The following is a 20,586-nucleotide window of genomic DNA, read 5'->3' on the forward strand; positions in this document are numbered from 1 at the left end:
AATAAAAGCTTTTGTAACAATTATTTCCGATTCATCTAATTTTTGTGTTTTACTGTACTGGCCTATAACTGAAATAGAAAAAAAAAGTTAGTATTAAAATTCTTATTAGTATGCTGTAAAATAACACCAAACGATTACAAATCAAAGAGTATGAAAATTTGTAACATAATTACAATCAAATTTTTGAACTAAAATAAAGCAAAGAACTGTGATGGTATCTAGCTGAAGAAATTTCTTGGAGCAAAATAATTATTCCAGTTGCTTCCATAGAACAAGTATGTATAGAATGGAAACTCTCATGATAAAATTAACACTGCTTTCAGCGACCTCTTGCGGTTGTTTGTGAAATTATAAAATGAGCGCGTGAAAATTTGAAATGCTTTGTATTGAAAATATTTCAATTCAATTCAAGATTTTGAATGTGAAAATAAACAACGTACGAAAATAAGGTAATAAGCATTTCTTTTTGAATGAGCTATATTACCATTATATTCCTGTACGAGTTCTTTCACATCCAATATATTTGACAAGAATAGAGGCTTAAGTTCAGAGAAAACACAAATTCATATAAAAAAATCATCTATTTAAAATTTTACATTTTTTTAAATATTTCTAGTATGCCAAATTTTTAATGTGTCCTTCACAATTGCATATTCAGGCTATCAAACAGCTTATCCATAAAAATCATCAGCTCTGCAGTGCCCACAGCCTCTAGTGTCAATTAATTGTTGTCCTCGATATCTGTAGGAAGCAAAACATTCATAAGTACTTATATTTTCATCAAATTTATTGCAATAAATAGTTCTTAATTGACTCAATCAGAATTGAAAACTTTAATATACCATTTGTTTAAAATGTTGGAACTCACAACTACTTCCAAAAGTGTGCCCGATTAAAAGCTGTTGGAGAAACATAATTCATCAGTCTACTGAAATTTGCTGATGAATTAAGTTTCTCTACATTTTTTAGCCGCTCTTTGTATGATGAAACTTTTTTTGGATAATTCTCAGTTTTCTACTCTGATCAATCAGACATTTTGATAGATAACGTTCATTTTCAGTTAACCTTTTTCTATATATTATTGAAGTTTTCTGAGGGTGCTTAAAATTCTTCAAAGTCTCTGTTGATACTTCCCTCTCAACATCACTTTGGAGATGTATTCCTTCAGTGTCATGAACTTCTCCATCTTCCCCTTGATTTGAAGATCCTGTGAAATATAAATAGAAAAGTAAATAATAATTTTCTTGCCAATCATATATATTTATATATACATATGCAAAACTACTATTGAGGGTAAGTTTTTAAACAAAGATAATATTTATGGACAGCCGAAACATTCGTCTACGGTTAGCACTTCTCCTTGAGGACTATACTTAATCGCTTATCGTTTAACTTTTACACAGAAGAAAATATAACAAAATTTAACTCACCAGGAAGAAATAATTCAGGGATAGCAGTTGTCAAATTCCTTTAAGGCTATCTAACTTCACTTCTTACAAATTTGTTGAGGAGTTTTAGAGTTGAGCAATGGATAACTAACTTTTTCGAGCCAAAGTTTGAAAATTGTTGGCTGCTTCTCTTCATTCGAAAACGATGACGTTTACTATACATATCTCCACAGTTAGGAACACAATATTTGTTGGATTTCAAAGTTGACTGCGACATAATAAATCTCTTACCAAAAATAAGGTTCGACGGATCAACTGAAAATTTTTGAGGTTAAGTAAATAATTCTCGAGGTAAACAGAAAATCAGCGATGCGAGCGGTCTCTGGAAGGTGTTGGTGGAACTAAATTACTGTTTCAGAGTTTAGTACCTCAGTTTCTCCTCTATATATACTTACTCTATGGTTGCTTCGTTGCTTCATCAAATGTGTATACTGTATTCTATTCTCTGGTTAATCGATCTCAGACAGAAAACTTTTCTCATTTTATGACATTCCGAATTGGAGGGAAATAGTAATCTGTGATAAATCAACCTAAAAAATTCAAATTATCACCAGTACTCAACAAATAATTGGATAACAATTGAAAATGGATCAAAATATCAATTTAACAGCATACACTCCTGAAATGTGGGTAAAGGACGACGAAAATCTAACAAATCAACTACAAAACTCTTCGTGGGAAATGTTTCCAATATTAAATTATTTGGATTCAAGTAATTTACAACATGGGCAACTTGTAAGATTCAAAGGCATGGTTCAAGATATGCACACACCTGAATATTATCTGGAAAAGTGTGTGATTAATAATCAGGAAACGAATGAAAAAAAAGTGACATATGGTAAATACCTAGAATTTTTACCGTGTGAAGACAATGAAACAGTGGATTTTTATAGCGATGAGGTTGTACGAAAAGAATTACAAACCTTTTATGTGATATCGACACCTGGTGAAAACCAGTGGGTTAAAGATTTTGAATCGAATAAAAGATCCACTCTACTTAAAGAGACAAAAACTACATACTCGTCTCAAAAAAGAAGTTTAGAAGAAGATGCCAAAATGGATATAGACCTGGCTACAACTAATGTTTCTCAAGCAGGCAAAAGGCAATGCAATTCTTCTCTTAATCAGCCTCCACCTAACAAAATGGATATGTCAACTGAATACCTACTCAACTTTCCTATTGAAGATAAAAACGGCAAAGCTTGCCTCGTTAAAATATACAAGAATGAAAAAGAGATTAAGCTGAATGAAGTCTATGAATTCATTGGATTTTTGAGTGTTGATCCCAAGCTGTCTCATGAAATTTATTGTGGTGAAGAATCTGAAGGTAATTTAGAAGATCAAGTTCACAACCCACCCCCGTCATTGATTCCAAGGTTACATTGTGTAACTTTCAGGAAGTCGAACCATGGAAATCCACTTGTCTGTTCTGAAAATTTGAAAGAATTCAATTTTGATCACATTAGAAAGGAAATAATGATTGCTTTCACACAATTGATGCTAGGAGATGAACTGGCTGCAGAATACCTACTATACCATTTGATATCAGAAGTGTATGTTCGTAAAGATATGATGGCTTTGGGAAAATTCTCATTGAATTTTTCCAATGTGCCTATTGATGAAAACATGAAATATGTTGAGGCATTGTATGAATTTCTGCAGTTATTAGTGCCAAAAAGTGTTTACTTTCCTTTGACAATTGAAAGTATAAATGAAAAAACATTTATACCAAAAAAAGACTATGACAGTAATCGATTAAACAGTGGTTTACTGCAATTGAGTGCAAATACATCCTTGATTTTAGATGAAACAAAATTGCAGCCTGGTAAACTGAATCAAGCTGGTATAACAGCACTTCAGGCAATTGCCAAAGTAATTACAGATCAAACTTTATCGTATAACTTTAATTACTACTCGGTTAATTTTGATTGTGATATAAAGTTTTTGATTGTTTCTGAAGGTAAATCACTCCTACCCAGTGATTGTCATGTGGTTCTCCAACCAAGTGAAGAGCATATCTCAACGTTTAAAGAGATAGCTGCTGCTTTGAAACATTTTCTGAAACCAGAACTTTTGGATGAATGCAGAAAATATCTGTCAATATGCAAATTGATACCTTATGATATTGAAGAGGATATGCATTCTTTTATTCAAAATAAGTTCATTGAAATGAGACAAAATGGAGGAACAGCAGAAGATTTACACAATATTTTGGTTTTAAATAGGCTCATGTGTTTAAGTTATGGCAAAAATACTATGAACTCAGATATTTGGGATATGGCTTCTAAATTGGAAGAGAAAAGAAAACAGAGGATTTCAAGTTGAAACTTCTTTTGGAACTATTGTACAGAACTAATGATTATTTATAACTTTTTTTTCAAAGAAATATACATTTCTTGTATAATAAGCTGTTGTTTTTGAGCTTCAAGTTGTTATAGAAGAAGAAAATTTTGAAATATCCCTTTTTTTCCCTTAAATTTTCTATGAACAAGTTTGAAAAATAAGTAAATTTGAAAATTGTGTTATCACTCAGTACAAATTCAATTAAACTCATCATTTTTTGGCATCGATTTGTAACCACTACGTGTGTTTCATAAGTATAATGTCTTCATTAAAAAAATTAAGTTGCAAAAATAACATATTTCACTACATGAAGAAAATGGAATAATAAATAAATGTTTTTTAGTATACAAATAATATCTTCAGATTAGTTGTAAAGAGGTAGACTAAAAATTATCTTTGCGATACGCCACTGGCTACTCATTGAAGGTTTTCTTTCATAATTGGTGTTTCGACTATTAATTGGATTTTGAATAGATTTTATTTCTCGTCATTGGGTTATTAGATACCTAGTCAGTTGTGGACTTGCGATATACTTAATATAACTATCTCTTCATATCAATTTATAGGAATAGTGAATTTCGTCCAAAAAGCATCGATGAAACATAATCATACAAATAATATACTGGAATGAAATTTTTGGATTTGTTTCTGGGTATAAATTTTTATCTATATGTAGGTAAGTGATATTATCAATTTGAAATTTATAAGGAAGAAAGTAATTGTTGTTGGTTTTATATGATTATCACAGCAGATAAAAATTTGCTTTTCCCTGTGCAATTTGCAAATCAATGGCATTATTGAGGAAAATATTATGACAGGAAACGAAATAATCAAAATACCATTTTTGAATGTATAGATATTTCGCGCTTGCTCTCTCGCTTCCTGTTCTGCGTAGATAAAAGAGCTTACTTAGGCCAGCGCCATTTTGACAAGAGGCGGCTGCTGTTTGGAGTGAAATGAACTTTTAGAATACGTGTATGGTGAAATGATAATAAGAGTGTTGGTGGATATTTCCTATTGATGGATAACGCATTGGAGAATTCTTGCGTAGTCTGGTTAGAGTGCTAGTAAGCTGTGTTCGGTGCAAAGTTGTAACCTAAGCGATCGCAGAGACTAGAGAGGCAAGTTTGCAAAAGCTTACTTGATTAGTTGTAATCCCTTTAGTTGCGGAAGGAATATGAGGCTTCTTCAATCTAGTTATCATAACAGGATTATTTTCAGGCCTGGGGTAGATATAAGATCATGCCGGCTATGAAAATCAAGCACCACACCCAGCTTGATATGATCGTTGTCCAAGGAAGTGTCACTTTTTAGGTGTGTGTTTTGGTAAAGTGTGGATGGTAGGAAAAAAGAGTTTGGGGGCCCTTCAGAAAGAGTATGACCATGCAGTGTTGCCAGTCGGATGAGGCAAGAGAACAAAAACGAATAAATGCAGAAATTGAAAAACAACTTCGTCGTGACAAAAGAGATGCCCGACGAGAACTTAAACTTTTACTACTTGGTAAGTCTTTTCTCTACTTTTACTTTTTTATATAATTTATAATAGAACCTTTCCTTTTCGCCATTCAGCCCAACCATTGAGATCTCAGTCATAAATAGACAAATCAGGATGTTTCTAAAAATACCACCCTATTTTCAGTGCATGTTTAGAACTAAATTTCACAATTACAAAACTTCTTTTGAAATTATTCTCAAAATTCTTGCCCAGTTGTTCATATTCCTATCAGCCTTTGAATCCCAACATTCTAATAAGATTATTGTTTCACTTGCCCAATTTATTGTGAAGATATAACAGGAGAAAGATAATAAGTAAAATCTGATTTTCATGTAGGTTTTTATTCCTCCCCAGTAACTCTGTTTCAAAAGAAGAATATATTGAAAAATATCCCTGATGAAAAAAATATTAGAGTTGGATCTCAGCTCATTACGTAGGTGCTTTTTGTGTATCATGTATTGTACTCATACATATGTGAAAATTTGGACATAATTAATGATAATTATCAGGAAGTTCAAAAATAGTTGGTTTACTGATCGAGTCTGACCAATATTTGTTTATTTAATTATTGATAATATTTTCGAACAAAGATATAATGATATAAAGAAAAACAAATTTCAAAGGCCTTATCACCTACATAACTTTATGAATTAGACATGAAATTCTGTTAAGATAATAAAAGATAAAATAAAGAAGTTTTATGTAGTTTTAAGTTGAAGTCACTTATTTCTTTCTCAATTCTTCACACTGAATTATTATTTGAATCATATTTTGCAGATAGTGCTTTTGTTCATTTTGAAAGCCCAAGTATATGTTTGACCTTGAAACTTTCGGAAGTGTTCAAAATAATGTTTGATAGGCAGTTTCAGCAAAAATTAGAAACCGATTTTTTTTCAACATATCACAATTATTTATTTGAAAATTTTGAGTTTCTGACGATTTAAATTGGTGACTATTCATGAGGAAATAGTTTTTTGTGAAGTTAAGCTTACTTTTCATTTTGAAATTAGGGAACAAAATTAATCCATCCTGATACTGACTCCACCCAATGCTGGCCTTGTAAAAATGCAATTTTTTTTTGTAATTTTGGAACAATTACACTGAACAACGTGTGCATGCTGAGGAGTCTCATTTCTTACCCTGTTGTTTTATGTTTAAGTTAACTAATGATAACATGACGCTAAAACTCAGTATGGGTATAGAAAAAAGCTGTGAACTTAGAGAAAGAAAAGAATTTCTACAATCTCATCGAACAAGTTCAGTTTCTTGAGAATGTACATTTTTTGGTAACTCATTTTATCATTATTATTTGAATTCTTTATGGCAATTGTTGTACAAGATGTCAAAACGAAAGAAAACGAATCACCCTATATATTTTGTTCGGCTCATTGAGATCTTTCTAAGAATATAACAGTCTAGATTAAGATTGTTCTTAAATGGCACAAAAATATAAAACTTTTTTACTAGAGTCGCTTAGTAGCCATGGTAACATATTGAAGAGAATATATTTTGAACTTTCTAAAAAATATATCATAGAAGATATAATGGCCATCGAACAATATATGTGATATTGTATATTTTCCACATTAATTTATTAATTATTCCTAACAATAAACTATTTTATATTTGCGATGTTATAGAAATTTTTGACCAAATCGCGATTTTATTCTTATCCTTACTATGATCACCCACAAAAAAAGGAAAAAAGTGGTAAAATTCTTATTTTGGCGTCATTTGATGGAATTGAAATAAACTGTGTATTTGTGCTCTCCATGAGCCAAACAAAATGAAAAAAGAAATACGAAGGGTGTTCCATTGAAAACAAAGATTACGCCACCGAATTATTCGCCAAAATATCTATGAATACCCATTTTAATATATTCCGTGATAGCCGAGATATATTTTTGAAAATCACCTTGTAGCACAGGAATTTGGGACACTCGGTATAGTAGTGTATGAAATAATGTCCACATAATAGTACCAACTAGCGACATAATTCTGAAATTTAGTAAAACTAGAGGATGGATAATTAATTTATACAAATACTTCATCATCTAATCGTTTTGGGCCATTGTCGGCTCAATCCGAGGCTCAATCTCGGTAAATGATGCACTTTTAAAGATCGTAAAAAAAGGTTGTAAACATTTGCTTTCATTTCGATCAGAGTAAAGAATACTGGGTTTCAATGTTATAGGAAAAATGTGATTCATTCATTTATTTCCTCCGAAAGTTTGTAGAAAAATCTGATATTGTCAATTGGATAAATCATTTCTACAAATATCGTTTTTCTGCAAACGTTGAGGTCAACTGAACGTATTTTTACACCGCCTGGCTATTTCCTGTTGAAACTACGAAAATCGATGGACTGCCTTCAATGATAGCTAAAAATAAAATATCTCGGAATTGTTTATTCATTTTTCCCACTAGGATTAATACTAAGTCTCAAATCATTAAAGCAGCAGGAAAAGAGTAGGTAGTCAATATCAATTCGTACTTTTAAGTATTACATGTGTACCTACTCATTATATTCTATAGAGAAAACTCGAGGTTAAATACAGAGGCTTTCCAAAAGATTGCTTTGAATATATAGTATCGAAACTGACTGCAAGTTGTACATGCTAGATGTTTTCGGTTTAATAACATCGTATTGGAAAACGTGAAGGAATTTCATTATTTCAAGGAATTTTTGTCGCAAATAATATTGTCATTTGTCCCTTTGGAACAGCACAAGAAAATGGGGAAAAAACTAAAGCGTTACCTCTGAATTTATGACTGTGATACAAAGCATAAAAATATGCACACCGCTTATTAGAAAGGGCTGAAATACCTATGTAACCATTTATGTTCCAACCTGAACAACAATACCTAATCTTCTTAAATGCGAACCAGTAGAACGCGAAATATGGAGATCCCGCGAATTTCATGTTTGCGCATGGTCAATGTGCACTAGAATTGTGTAAGTTAAGGCTGTGAAAGTTGTGCAGAATGGTCTGAAATTCATTTTTCGAGAGGAAATTTCGAAATCGGTGTTCTTTCTACCTCTCGAACTACTGTGCTCCTGATTTGAACCATATGAACAAATAATGAAATATTTTCAAATTTTCCAAAGTATTGGCACTGAACTTTTATTGAAAAGTAATCTATTAATTGTACTATAAAAATATTTCAAATTTCATGTTGAAATGTTTTTTAGGAATTAATAAATATTCAATAAAATAAAAACTAATGAATATTTGAGCATAAAATTTGTTGTGTTTTTATTTGCTTATTGAAGGAATGTAATGCTAAAATGTAATTTCCGAATTTCCGAAAATGATTTCATGAATAATTATCAAATAATACATAAATGCTACACATTTATGTGAACTAAATAACAATTAGGAGTACATGTCATTGAATTAAAGATAACCTCATATTTTTGTGATAAATAACTTACAAAATCTTCAGTGAAATGGAGGAGATTGAGGTGTTTTTCAAATGATTATTTGGTGTTGCATAAATGCACACTTGGAGAGAATGAATTATACCGTCCATTCAGTGTTTAGGAGATATTCTCGGAATATTTGAAAGCCGTTTTCTTGAAATTTGGTTCTATCAATGTGAAATCTAATTGCAGAAAATGTAAACGAATAAATAAAATTAATTTTTTAAAGACTGTGTGTAACAGTATGAAAATTTTTTTTTCTGAATATCTTTCTATTCGAATCGTTGAAGTAGTTTTCAAAATATCTAAAAAAAACTGAAAAAAAGCGGAAATATACATTGTCAGTTGTATGTTCCTTATTCCTATTCTCAATATCTTAAGCATAAACCGTTTTCACATGTTTGAAGTAGAAGAATGTGGGGATATTATGCATCACCTGAATTTTGGAAAACCCTCCACATGTTTTTTTCAGATTAAAACCCTATTTTTCTGATTGCGTTGGATTCTGCGAAGGAAAATAATGATAGTGTTCTAACATATTTATGCTCCTAAATTCAATAATCTCTTAGTTATTTAGGATTGTCCGATTTTTTGTCGAACGATTCGAATAGGAAGATATTCAGAATTGAATACTGAAAAAAATTTTTTTCGAGTAATTTTTTTTCATTTCTTGTATAACTGAAGTGCTCAGACTTCAAGAATATTCTAGCTCAGTAGAGAATGTCGAACAATATCCTATTCCGAATTTTCACATTTCAAATTTGGGACACCCTGTATATGGGATCTACAAGGATACCTACAATTGGCGAATGAATGAAGGAGCCGTTTTCCTCATTTTTTTTTTAATGAACTGAGGTATTCCGTTTTATAAGTCGAATGATAACTCCGCGGTGTTTTTTACACTATGCATTGAACAGAAGTGACTAGAGATTTCATAATCTTGTATAATCACAATTTCCTTTTGGTTTTACCGGAAAATGAATTTGAGAGAATTTAAGTGGGTTTTGGGGAAAATGTTGTAGGAAAAGCCGGTCGGTGTCGCAAATTTTCTGCGGACTCCTTTTCTGACATTGAACGTTGAGGAAAAGTTTTTCTGGGTTTCCTATTGCATAAAGCGTTTTAAACCGAACTAATCTATAAGTGCGATAGCGCATTATATCTGTCGGAAACGCCTGGCAGATTATATTTTCATGGGGAAAATGCCGTTTTCCTCGATAGGTAGAGCGCAAGGAAGCGGTGCAGGATCAGGGATCGTGCATACGGGGATTGGTAGAAAAGCGGTAGAATTTAGGACATAGTTGTATTCGTTAATGCAATAATAATTTTTTTTTCCAAATAAAAAATACAAATAAAATAAATAAATAACAACCTGTTATTCAAGAGAAATTACGTAATAAGTTTGAGGACTTGAGCATTTTTAAAATATTCTGCGTGAAAAAATAATGACAGGTTGCTATACAGGGTGATTCACCGCCTATTAGACGTTTATGGAAAACTAATGATAATTTTGTGATGAAAATTTGCATGTTGCTATTTGAAACAATGATCTTTCAATCTAAAATATTTTTAGATCTATTCAACTTCCGGTTATACCGGAAACAGACTACTAATTTCTTTTTCAAATCGCACACCCAGTATATTATTGCATCATTAGATAGCTTTTTTTATGACAATTTCAGCAATATGCCATACCTTGGGTGAAAACTCAACGGTTCATGAGTTGATAGGATTCTTATGAAGAAAATGGCGGAGATAAGGACTTTTTTGAGTATTTCTGTAGAATTTTTTTTTTCCGGAAAAGTCTTTTTCATTTTCGATTCTGCAAATACGTAGGATTATAAGAGGTGTTTGCGGTTTAAAAATGTGAGATTTTTCATCATAAATTGAACAAGGAATGTAAAAATGATTTTTTTTTTCAAGGTCTTTTATTCCTACATCTGGCTATGGGATAGCATATATATTTTAATTAATTTCATGTGTTGATGCCAATGGTGATATTGATCTATATGTATTGGGTCAGGGTGTCCCAAATGATCTCTGACCCTCTATTTTTGAAAAGCAAAAAAAGCGGTTCCGTATTTTATAGAAATTTGTATGGTTTACATTTAAAAAACACAAGTTTGTATTATACCTTCGAAACTAATTGGAATAAAAACAAATGAATACATCAATGAATTCTCCCGAAAAAAGTGCCTGTAGAATATTTTTGTTTCATGTTCATAGCACCAGTAATAAATAAGTTATGATAACTTCTCATTTAAAGCCATTTTCCAGTTTTCTTCAATAGCTTGTGGTCAATCTATTATATTTGATTTTATTTCATGGGACTTATTTGAATCAATTTAAATACCATTAGATTTATTTTCATTAAGTATGAGTTTATTTTGGTAAAATCATCATGTCTTTGACTAGAGCAAAAAACGCCCAGCTCTTGTCAGTTCTTCAAAATCTTCAGCAACACCTACCAATTGTATCATTTACATATTTCACAGCTATTCCCTGAATTCTCAGAAATAGTAATTTTGTCGATGTTATACTATGCTTTATTATTTACTTTCTTCTCATGGTGTATTTTAAATCATATGAAATAACAATGTAATATTTTATATTGGTTTATTATTTCTCTAATTCTGTGGTTATTCCGTTCATTCTTCCACATCTTGTAGAACAAAATCATGCGAGAATATATCAGAAACGCACAGTTTTCATGGTTATATTTTATTATTCTATGTTGGTACTCCGAACTTTCCGCCACGGCTTTATCTGTCAATTCATCAATTTGCCTTAAAGAAATCAGTTCTGCCAACCAACATTTCTCAATGCAAAAATCACTAAATTATATTTATGGAAATATTTCATTAATTTCAATGAAAATGCAATGAATTAGAGAAAATAATGTATAATACTCGTGCAGAAGACTCATTCTACCACTCGTTCATTCCAAAACTCGCCACTTCGTGGCTCGTTTGAATTTTGAACTCGTGGAAGAATATCAATGCCTTCTGCACTTGTATTATAAATAACTATTCAACTTTCAATTTTAACTTTTCGATATTTCAAAAATTCGTATTTTTTTAAACTTAAAGTGAATTTTCTATGATTCTGACGACTTTTATCATCACGAAATTTTGCATTGAATTATCATTCTATCTGTTATCTATCTACTATGCTATTATTTGCGGGGTTTGAATGTCATTCAAATAGATGTAATGAATTCTGAGAAAGCTATGGACGACGGACGGATGTATTTTTTATTTAAATTTTTGCATTCTGAACATTTTAAAACATGACTTTTTTCTTTGAATGAATGCAAAGGTCTATATATTCAATCAATTCTTAGAATAATTAAAACGATTTCTTATTTGCTCCAGCAAAAATAATTGGAAAAAAATCTAAAAATAGTTTTATTTTTAGCTCTCGTTAACCAAACAAATCGCTCAATTATTTCGTCACAATGTCGGTACTTTTCGAATTTTCATCCAGGAATGATCCCAAACTATAAGGCCCGACTCACTGATGACAATTTCTCGATCAAATTGGATTCCGCCGTCTGGCACTAAATACGATAATTTCCGTAGGAAAAGACCTAAAACCTTAAAATTCTCAGGGTATTGAATGGTTAATTTCGTTTATGTGCATAATCTAACTAGATGCAAATGACTGCTCAAAATTTAGCTTCCTGTCGATTTCCAAATTACAGATTTTTGCAATTTCAAGCAGCGTGCGAAATTTCATTGATGACTTTAACTGAACCATAGAAAATTGAAGAAGAATGAGGGAAAAAAGTAAGCTAATATTCGTGTCACCTCTCAGAAGCTTAGACAAATATAAAATGTTCTACAGAGTCGCTCAATATCTCATAGAAGTAACAAAATATACATGTTAAAAATTGATTGGGTTATGAAAGTTTCTGAAATGCAATCTTTTCGTAGGGACTGGAGAGTCCGGAAAGTCCACGTTCATCAAACAGATGCGAATCATCCATGGAGCCGGTTACTCAGACGAGGACAAACGCGGCTTCATCAAACTGGTTTACCAGAACATCTTCATGGCCATGCAGAGTATGATCAAGGCCATGGATCTTCTGAAGATCTGTTACGCTGAGTCTTCCAGTCAAGTAAGTTGAAATATAACGTTAGTTAAGTTTTCTTGTCACAAATGGTTAAAGAATAAATCCATGTCCGAAATATGTATATTTTTTTTAAAAGAAACAGTAAAATATTGGGATATGGAAAACTCATGTTAGAGCATGCGCAATGCACTGTCTGAGTAAATAACAAATGTCATCAAAATCGAACCACTGAAATGCTAGATTTTGAGATTCCGGAAATTTCATTTTTGAGCATTGTAGGTATATCTGGAATAGCTGAAATTCATATGGTAACATCTACGACCCATACTAAATATTTTCAAAATCAGCTAAGAATTGTCGAATCTCATACTATCACCATGATTTGGGAATGCAAACTAACAGACCAAAGTTGTTCAGAATGAGTTTTGTAAGCAGAAATTTAGAATTCGGAGACCATGTTTTTTTTACAAGGCACCTTTTTTGTCATTAATTTTGTAGATTGATGGGGAAAATATTTCTAATGGTTGTTTTAAAATATCCAGGTTAATCTACTAAGCTATTGAGTCAGTTTGTTTTTTTTTAAATGGCTTGTCCATTTTACATATTCAAAATCTATGACCTAGCCAGGATTTGAACCTGGTACCTTCCTACTGAGTCAGTTAATTTAATTGAAAAGAATTGAGAAGCTTGGCATACTTGAAAAACTTGACATGACAAAAGCGATAGAAAAATATGACGTCTGTGATTGTATTTTATGGCTCTATGTTTATTTTTCTTTTTTTTTTCTGTTGAAGGATAAAGCTGAATTAATTAAGGAGATAGACTATGAAACAGTAACAACATTTGAACCACCATATGTACAAGCAATCAAGGATCTTTGGGCCGATGCTGGTATTCAAGAATGCTACGATCGACGCAGAGAATACCAGCTCACCGATTCTGCCAAATAGTAAGCATCCTTCTATAGATTAAGTAGATGTATTGAACAGATTTTGAATTTTGTGAAGGTTTTGTTCAACTTCAGTAGTTCATACTACAATGCACTAGCAAGTAATTTTGATTTTATTTTGAAAGGGTTTTTGATGGTAGATGTATCCTTGTAAACAAATTTTCTTCCGATATAGATAACATACCTATGATTGGAACTTATATCATCGTGCACAAAAATTATTCTGATAACCAAAAAAATGATCTATCGATTGATCTTGGGGAATCTTTTTTTTATAGTAAAACCATCAAACATTTTTGTGTTGTAACTTGCAGCTACCTGATGGAAATTGACCGGGTAGCCGCCAGAGATTACCTGCCTACAGAGCAGGACATTCTTCGTGTAAGAGTGCCCACGACAGGCATTATAGAATATCCCTTCGACCTTGACGAGATCAGGTTTAGGTAGGACTCCTTACGATGTCCGCATGCGCAAACGCAGCGTTTTTATGTCGTTTTAGAATGGATTTGTGTTTCTTTATGTGACAGTGGTTCTTCCTGTACCGTGGTTTATTTAAAAAGCAAATTCCGAAGTGCGTTAGACTACCAAAACATGCGTTAGATATAACGCCTTTTTGCACCTTCAATTACTGAAATTTTCGGAATTTTGATTGATATGTAGATATAACGCACTTTCAAGGGAATCACACCTTTTTTAGTGTTTTTTTTTGCACTTTTTTAAACATCCAAGAGCACAGAGGAAGCTCTTGCATGAATATGTCCTTTATTATTTTTCGGTTTTGTGTTGGCTGCATGTGTTGCATGAGTGTGTTGGTTGCAGTTACCTTAGTGACCTGGAACGCATCGAGTCACCTGACTACCTGCCCACTGAACAGGATATCCTCAGGGCTAGGGCACCCACTACGGGGATCCTAGAATACCCGTTTGATCTCGACTCCATTATTTTTAGGTAATATTTAACTGTAGGAAATCATTTGGCCTCGTCAACCATTAGTATACAGTGACCTAACAAGAACTCTATATGGACATTTCAGATGATAACACTAATATATGTAAAATTGAAACATGTTCACTAAGATTCTTCGTCTGAGGAAATGTGAGTTTGTGAGTTTCACTTTTACATAATATATAAAATGAGAAAAGTCAGGAACTTTTGGGACTTCCCCAAATTCGAATTTTCGTAATTTTTTACTAAATTTCGCTTTTAGATTTTTGTTTTAATTCACTTCATTCAACCTTCCGAACTCAAATCTAAAGTAAAAACTTCCTAGTCTGTGACATGATGGCTTAAAAGATTGGATTTTCCCTTCCTCCTGCAATTCTATATTGGCATCAAATCATGAACGGACGTTCTGTATTGAAATTGATACAAATTTTTCAAAAATGAATGTTGTGTGTTCTTGCCATCAATTGGTACCATTATAAAATTTCTTATTTCTTGTATCTTCTTTCTATTTGGCATTTGTTCGACCTTTACAGCAAATAGCTGTAAAAAAAATTCTGTTCTCCAAACTATATTCTTTGGACAAGATCCAGTCGGATAGAAGCTGGTCGGTTAAGACCAGCCCCTTTATGAAATTGGAAAATTACAGACATTTGGGCAATGTTATAGGGACTTTCTTCCAGGGAAACAGCATTTGTAGTTCGTAGAGTGCTTATATGTAGTAGTGAGGAATTTATTTGCTTTGAGCTGCAATGTTTATATTATTCAACAATATTGCAATAGTCAAAAAATTCCTCCAAAAATTAACCCAACAAATCTGATATTTTTTGAAGAATTATGTTACAATTTCAGTTTTTCGATTTATGAAATCTCATTTGCAATGCAAAGTTGAATATTTCGTCCAATGCACCTAAATATCGCAAAATTCATTTTTGACAAAACTGACAAAATGGATAATTAAAAACAAATTTAAAGACGATAATACTCGCCCTTTACAAAAGTAGAGAGACAAAAAAGAATTTATGTAATATCCACAAGTGGGCCTTTTAAATTATCAATTTCTGGTATTATGTTGGGTGTGTATGGAAGTCATATATATAATTTTATATTACAGTATTATCATCTACAATTTCCACATAAAGATTTCATTGGGTCGCCTATATACAGGACGACAATAAGTAAGAGGGTGATGGAGATAACATTTATAATTTCTAGACCATAACTGAGATATTCATTAGTGTTGTTGATAAATTTGCTTTATTATGCTGTTTTTCATTGCATGCTTCGATTTTGTTTGTCGTTTTAGAACAGATAATTTGAGTTTTAGCTTTTATTGTCACTATTATTGTACTGAACATTTTAAAACATTACAGCAGATAAAATGAATACAGCATTGGTATATGGATATGTTTTTTTCAATGATGAATTAATTCATGTCTATATGTCATTGTTCACATATTAATTCTTCTTGTTCCATTCTTTTCATGTACATTCAAACCAAATAGCATAAATTACACTAATTCACACTCCATACTATATTTCTATTAGACATATGTACTAATTGAATTTTTGATGAACAGAATGGTAGATGTAGGAGGACAGAGATCAGAAAGAAGAAAATGGATCCACTGTTTTGAAAATGTAACATCCATCATATTTCTAGTAGCTTTAAGTGAATACGATCAGATTCTTTTCGAATCGGAAAATGAGGTGAGTTTTAGACTATTTAATTTTTTTATTTGATTGAATTCATTCTCATTGTTTCAGAATCGTATGGAAGAATCGAAAGCTCTATTCAAAACGATTATTACGTATCCATGGTTTCAACACTCATCAGTCATATTATTTTTGAATAAGAAAGATCTACTGGAAGAAAAAATAATGTATTCTCATTTAGTAGATTATTTTCCTGAATACGACGGTAAGTGAATATCAAACCAATAATACTTAGCAAAAATATGATTAAACTGTCTTCTATGAAATTTTCTTCTTTTTTTTTTTTAAATTCACTTCATTTCTGAACCTCAAGGAGCAAAACAGGATCATATAGCTGCCAGGGAATATATCTTGAAAACCTATTTGAGGGAAAATCCGGACCCAGAAAGGAGTTGTTATTCCCACTTTACAACAGCAACAGGTTCAATCTGCTGTAGAGCGCTAGCTTAAATTATTTCAGCATTTCTATGAAGCGGCTATTTCAGTATCAATATTTGCATCGCTAGGATAGAAGAAATTGAGCTGTAGAACTGTAATTTGAAACTCCATCGGTTCTAATATTAACTTTACTCGACCTCTAATTTAGAAATATCTGTATTTATCATTACTTTGTTGAAAAAAACACATAGCTAAAATATTTTTGTCATAGTTATGTATTGCACATTTTTCCCAACAGGTATTTAATATAGTAAACTCTTAAGATGCAGCAGGAAAAAGAGTGAAAACATCCTTAATGAGCTACACTTTTTTTTTTTTTACTAAAATTGTACTATCATTGAAGTAATTGCTTTTATTTTATGAATTAAGGTGCACAAAGAGATGCAATAGCAGCTAGGGAGTTTATTCTCAGGATGTTCGTTGACCTCAACCCCGACACTGAAAAAATTATATACTCACATTTTACTTGTGCCACAGGTATCAGTAGTTTTGATTTTATAAGCACGTGCTTTTAATATTACTTTTTTTGCATGTCTTCCTAACATGTTCGTTTTGTGAGCTTTTCAGGGAAATGGATATCCTTTCTATTGTGCTTTTTTGCATTTCTAAATGTGTTTTTTAAAGGTTTTGTCCCTGAAAGGCTTGTTCACTTGAAAATTTTCAATTGACAAAATTATTCTTGCATGCTACTAACTGGAATGGCTTGAATGGATAACTAACAGATACTGAAAATATTAAACTTGTATTTTGTGCTGTTAAAGATACAATAATGCAAACAGCTTTGAAGGAGTTCAACTTGGCGTGAATGATATTGAAAAATTTGCATGCTCATTATGGAATATCAGGTGAAAGCGTTGAAATGTGTTGAATTTTTTTTTGTGCAGATTAGAGAAATTGATTTCTTTTATTCCTTCAAGAAATTATAGAACCACAATTTGAATCCAGAATGAAAAACAATTTAAAACAATCTATATAAATTCAATTTAATTATTATTAATTCAAACCCCTAGTGTTGTGAAAATTTCATCCGAAATAAGGATGAAAATATGTGAAATAAAAATTGATTTTCTTTTTCTTGAAAGGTTAAATTTTTTCGTTACTAGTTTCTTTTTATCTCGTAATCAAAATGTTGGAGGTATAACAGAAAGAAATAATAATTTTCAACTGCTCTTTATTTGTGATCTGTTGGGAAATTTCGAAGAGTCCACAATCATTTTAAATACCTATTTGATATCATTCAAGTTGTGCGTTAATTTCTTGGAACAGTGTATTTCATTAGGAACTTTTGGAATGAAAAATACTATAACCCACTTTGAAATTTTCATAGTCAGTAGTTGAGTGTAGTATCTGATAGTGTATTTGTGAAATTTTCAACATTATTCGTTTTTTTTTCAAATTTTCACAATTTTTTTTTTTAATTGCTATCATATTACTAGAAGGGGAATGAAATGACTGAATCTATTGCTTTTTTTGTTGTAAAAATTTTACATTTACGAATTTTTTGATTGCAAAATTGATAGTTGTCATTTCTTTCATCTTTAGAAGTACATTGAATTTTTGAAATGTAAATGGCAAGTTTTAAAATCTTTATTTCATTTTTCAGATACTGAAAACATTAAGTTTGTATTTGCGGCAGTGAAAGATACCATACTGCAATCCAATCTACGCGAATATAACTTGGTTTAGACAACAAAGTCAGAGATTTGTATTTTTGTGATACAGGTTTGGATGGACCTTCAATTTGTGATGTTACTCTATTTTACTGTTGATAAAATCCTTTTGTGTCCAGAATTGTGCGCTTAGCTTTAGCGGCTGCGTTGGAAAAAATCTAGTGCCATTTTACTAGGAAAATGAGATGTGTCCGATATTGAAGCCAAAGTGTTTTTAAACAGTGCAAAAAGCATTAAGACTATGATTCATTATATAAATAGTATTGTTATATATATAATATATTAAATTAATGTAGAAATATGTAGACTGTAAGAACTAAAATTTCTCTTCGGTTTATACCAGGTGTCCTTGAGCTACTAAAAAAAGGCTTTATCTAGAAAAATGGAAATAAGAATGATAAAAATCATAACTCCCAGCTAAGATCTGAAATGAAGCCCTATTATTTATATTGTGATGTTATTCTAATGGTAATATATATCTCCTCTTAATCATTTGGTTGTTTTTCGTCTTTGTTTAATTTGATGTTTTTTTTTGAGGGGTTAGTTCACACATTGAGTTATCAATTTATTTAACATTTATTTCTTTTTGTTCAGTATTCAGGAAAAAGCAGTATGAGTTGGCTATATACTTCTTAACATATGGACTATTATTTAGCATAAAGATGAGTAATTCTGTTTTGTTGAAGATTAATAACGACTTGTATACAAAATATAGGTTAAAATATAATGTGAGATATACATAAGTTTCAAAGTCTATAGCTTTCTTGAATTCTTTTTTTCTGAATGCTTTTTATATGTAAGTTAATCAAAATATTGGAGCAAAATGATAATGAAATCCGCTCTATGTCTTTATCATGGTGAGCTATCGTTAGGTGGTGAAAGTATTTATTAATGATTTTTTATTTTTGTATATATTGGTGACTATCTTTGACTGCAGATTTTCTAGATAATGACCTTGAAAAAGTAGACTGGCCGATTTTGGATTAACTTGGTCAAGAATGTAGTTGGCTAAGCCAAATTATTTGATGTTGTCTCTTCCTATAATGAATTTGTTTACAAAAATGAATGTGAGAAAATTGCATTTTTTGTATTTCATTTGTTTTGATGTAAGACATTAATATATTTTTATTAATATTAATGGGACCTTTTTTTTAATCCAGTCTTAGATCTTGATTTATAGGCAAGTTTTCAAATTTCAGTCCAGAGTTAAACTTCCTAACAATAAAATAATAGCAGTATGAAGTCAACTTTTTTATAGTTGTATGTTGAGCATAGTTTGAATATTGATTAAATGGTTGAGTAAATGCTAAAACATAAATTTTATAAACATTCAATACTAGGATCAAATGTAAGGACACCTGGTATAAGGTAAAAACTTTTTAATACAAGCAGTCTTTTTCAGAAATGTTATTGCGTAAAACCTACCATGAATCAGTGGAGTATGTGAAAATTTTCTGTTACTTATTTTTATTAGCTAGCGCTAAATAGCAACAAAGGAATGGCCAAAAATATTTTGACCAATATGTATTGATATAGATTTCCTAAAACTATCTGTTGAGTATGAAGACCTTACATTTGCTGCACAAAGCAGAACAATATTCAGCTGAATTGAATCTAATATATTTGTCCTAATCGAAATCAATCTGTTTAGAATGTAATAAGTGTGAGGTCATAAAAGAGGTCTCAAAATATATTGGAGATTTTTTTACTGCTGAGCATCAAAACTGTGATAATCAAAGTTGAGTTTAATTTTCAATAATTTGTTGTAGCACTTTTGAATTGAAAATGATACTCAATTGAATTCATAGCTCAATATGAAAAAACATTTGAGGGTTGCCTAACAAATGTTTGTCAGGGGGGTTTTCAATGATACCTTGGTAGGTATAGAGAACAGTTTGAACACTTGAACTCTTGAGTAGGATGAAGAATATCTGTCATTTGAGGAGTGAATCTTTATGTTCTCAGAATAAGAAGTAAGCGGTTTCAGATAAAAAAAAATCATTTTATTTCACACTGCAGTGTACTTCCCTGCTTAAGATTACAAAATGTTGCAAACAAAAATTAACACTTTGAATCTTGAACGTTTATT

General features: G+C 31.3%; 2 protein-coding genes and 1 long non-coding RNA gene across 8 annotated transcripts; 2 read left to right on the forward strand and 1 right to left on the reverse strand.

Moving 5' to 3' along the window:
- Window positions 1–562: 562 nt before the first annotated feature.
- Window positions 563–5,067, reverse strand: LOC123678124. The gene is made up of 4 exons (XR_006747194.1): window positions 4,933–5,067; window positions 1,431–1,978; window positions 1,066–1,207; window positions 563–741 (listed from the first exon to the last, which is right to left on the reverse strand). It is a non-coding gene; the product is annotated as an uncharacterized LOC123678124 (long non-coding RNA).
- On the forward strand, window positions 1,957–3,855 carry LOC123678062 (mini-chromosome maintenance complex-binding protein). The gene has a single exon (XM_045614846.1). It carries the CDS (start codon window positions 2,034–2,036, stop codon window positions 3,771–3,773), a length of 1,740 nt encoding a protein of 579 aa, XP_045470802.1. The 5' UTR covers window positions 1,957–2,033; the 3' UTR covers window positions 3,774–3,855.
- Window positions 5,068–5,159: 92 nt separating the features above from the next.
- LOC123678089 (guanine nucleotide-binding protein G(q) subunit alpha) lies at window positions 5,160–19,635 on the forward strand. Of its 6 annotated transcripts, none has more exons than XM_045614929.1 (9): window positions 5,160–5,292; window positions 12,643–12,827; window positions 13,577–13,731; window positions 14,046–14,174; window positions 16,254–16,383; window positions 16,441–16,594; window positions 16,703–16,810; window positions 17,550–17,672; window positions 18,431–18,639. In XM_045614929.1, exons 1-8 carry the CDS (start codon window positions 5,169–5,171, stop codon window positions 17,630–17,632), a joined length of 1,068 nt encoding a protein of 355 aa, XP_045470885.1. In that variant the 5' UTR covers window positions 5,160–5,168; the 3' UTR covers window positions 17,633–17,672; window positions 18,431–18,639. The 6 variants fall into 6 exon arrangements, with proteins under 6 accessions (XP_045470885.1, XP_045470869.1, XP_045470861.1 ...); XM_045614913.1 differs by lacking the exon at window positions 16,703–16,810 and adding an exon at window positions 17,197–17,304; XM_045614905.1 differs by lacking the exon at window positions 14,046–14,174 and adding an exon at window positions 14,551–14,679.
- Window positions 19,636–20,586: the final 951 nt, after the last annotated feature.

This window comes from Harmonia axyridis, chromosome 1 (genome assembly GCF_914767665.1).
Source record: "Harmonia axyridis chromosome 1, icHarAxyr1.1, whole genome shotgun sequence".
NCBI classification, from domain to species: domain Eukaryota; kingdom Metazoa; phylum Arthropoda; class Insecta; order Coleoptera; family Coccinellidae; genus Harmonia; species Harmonia axyridis.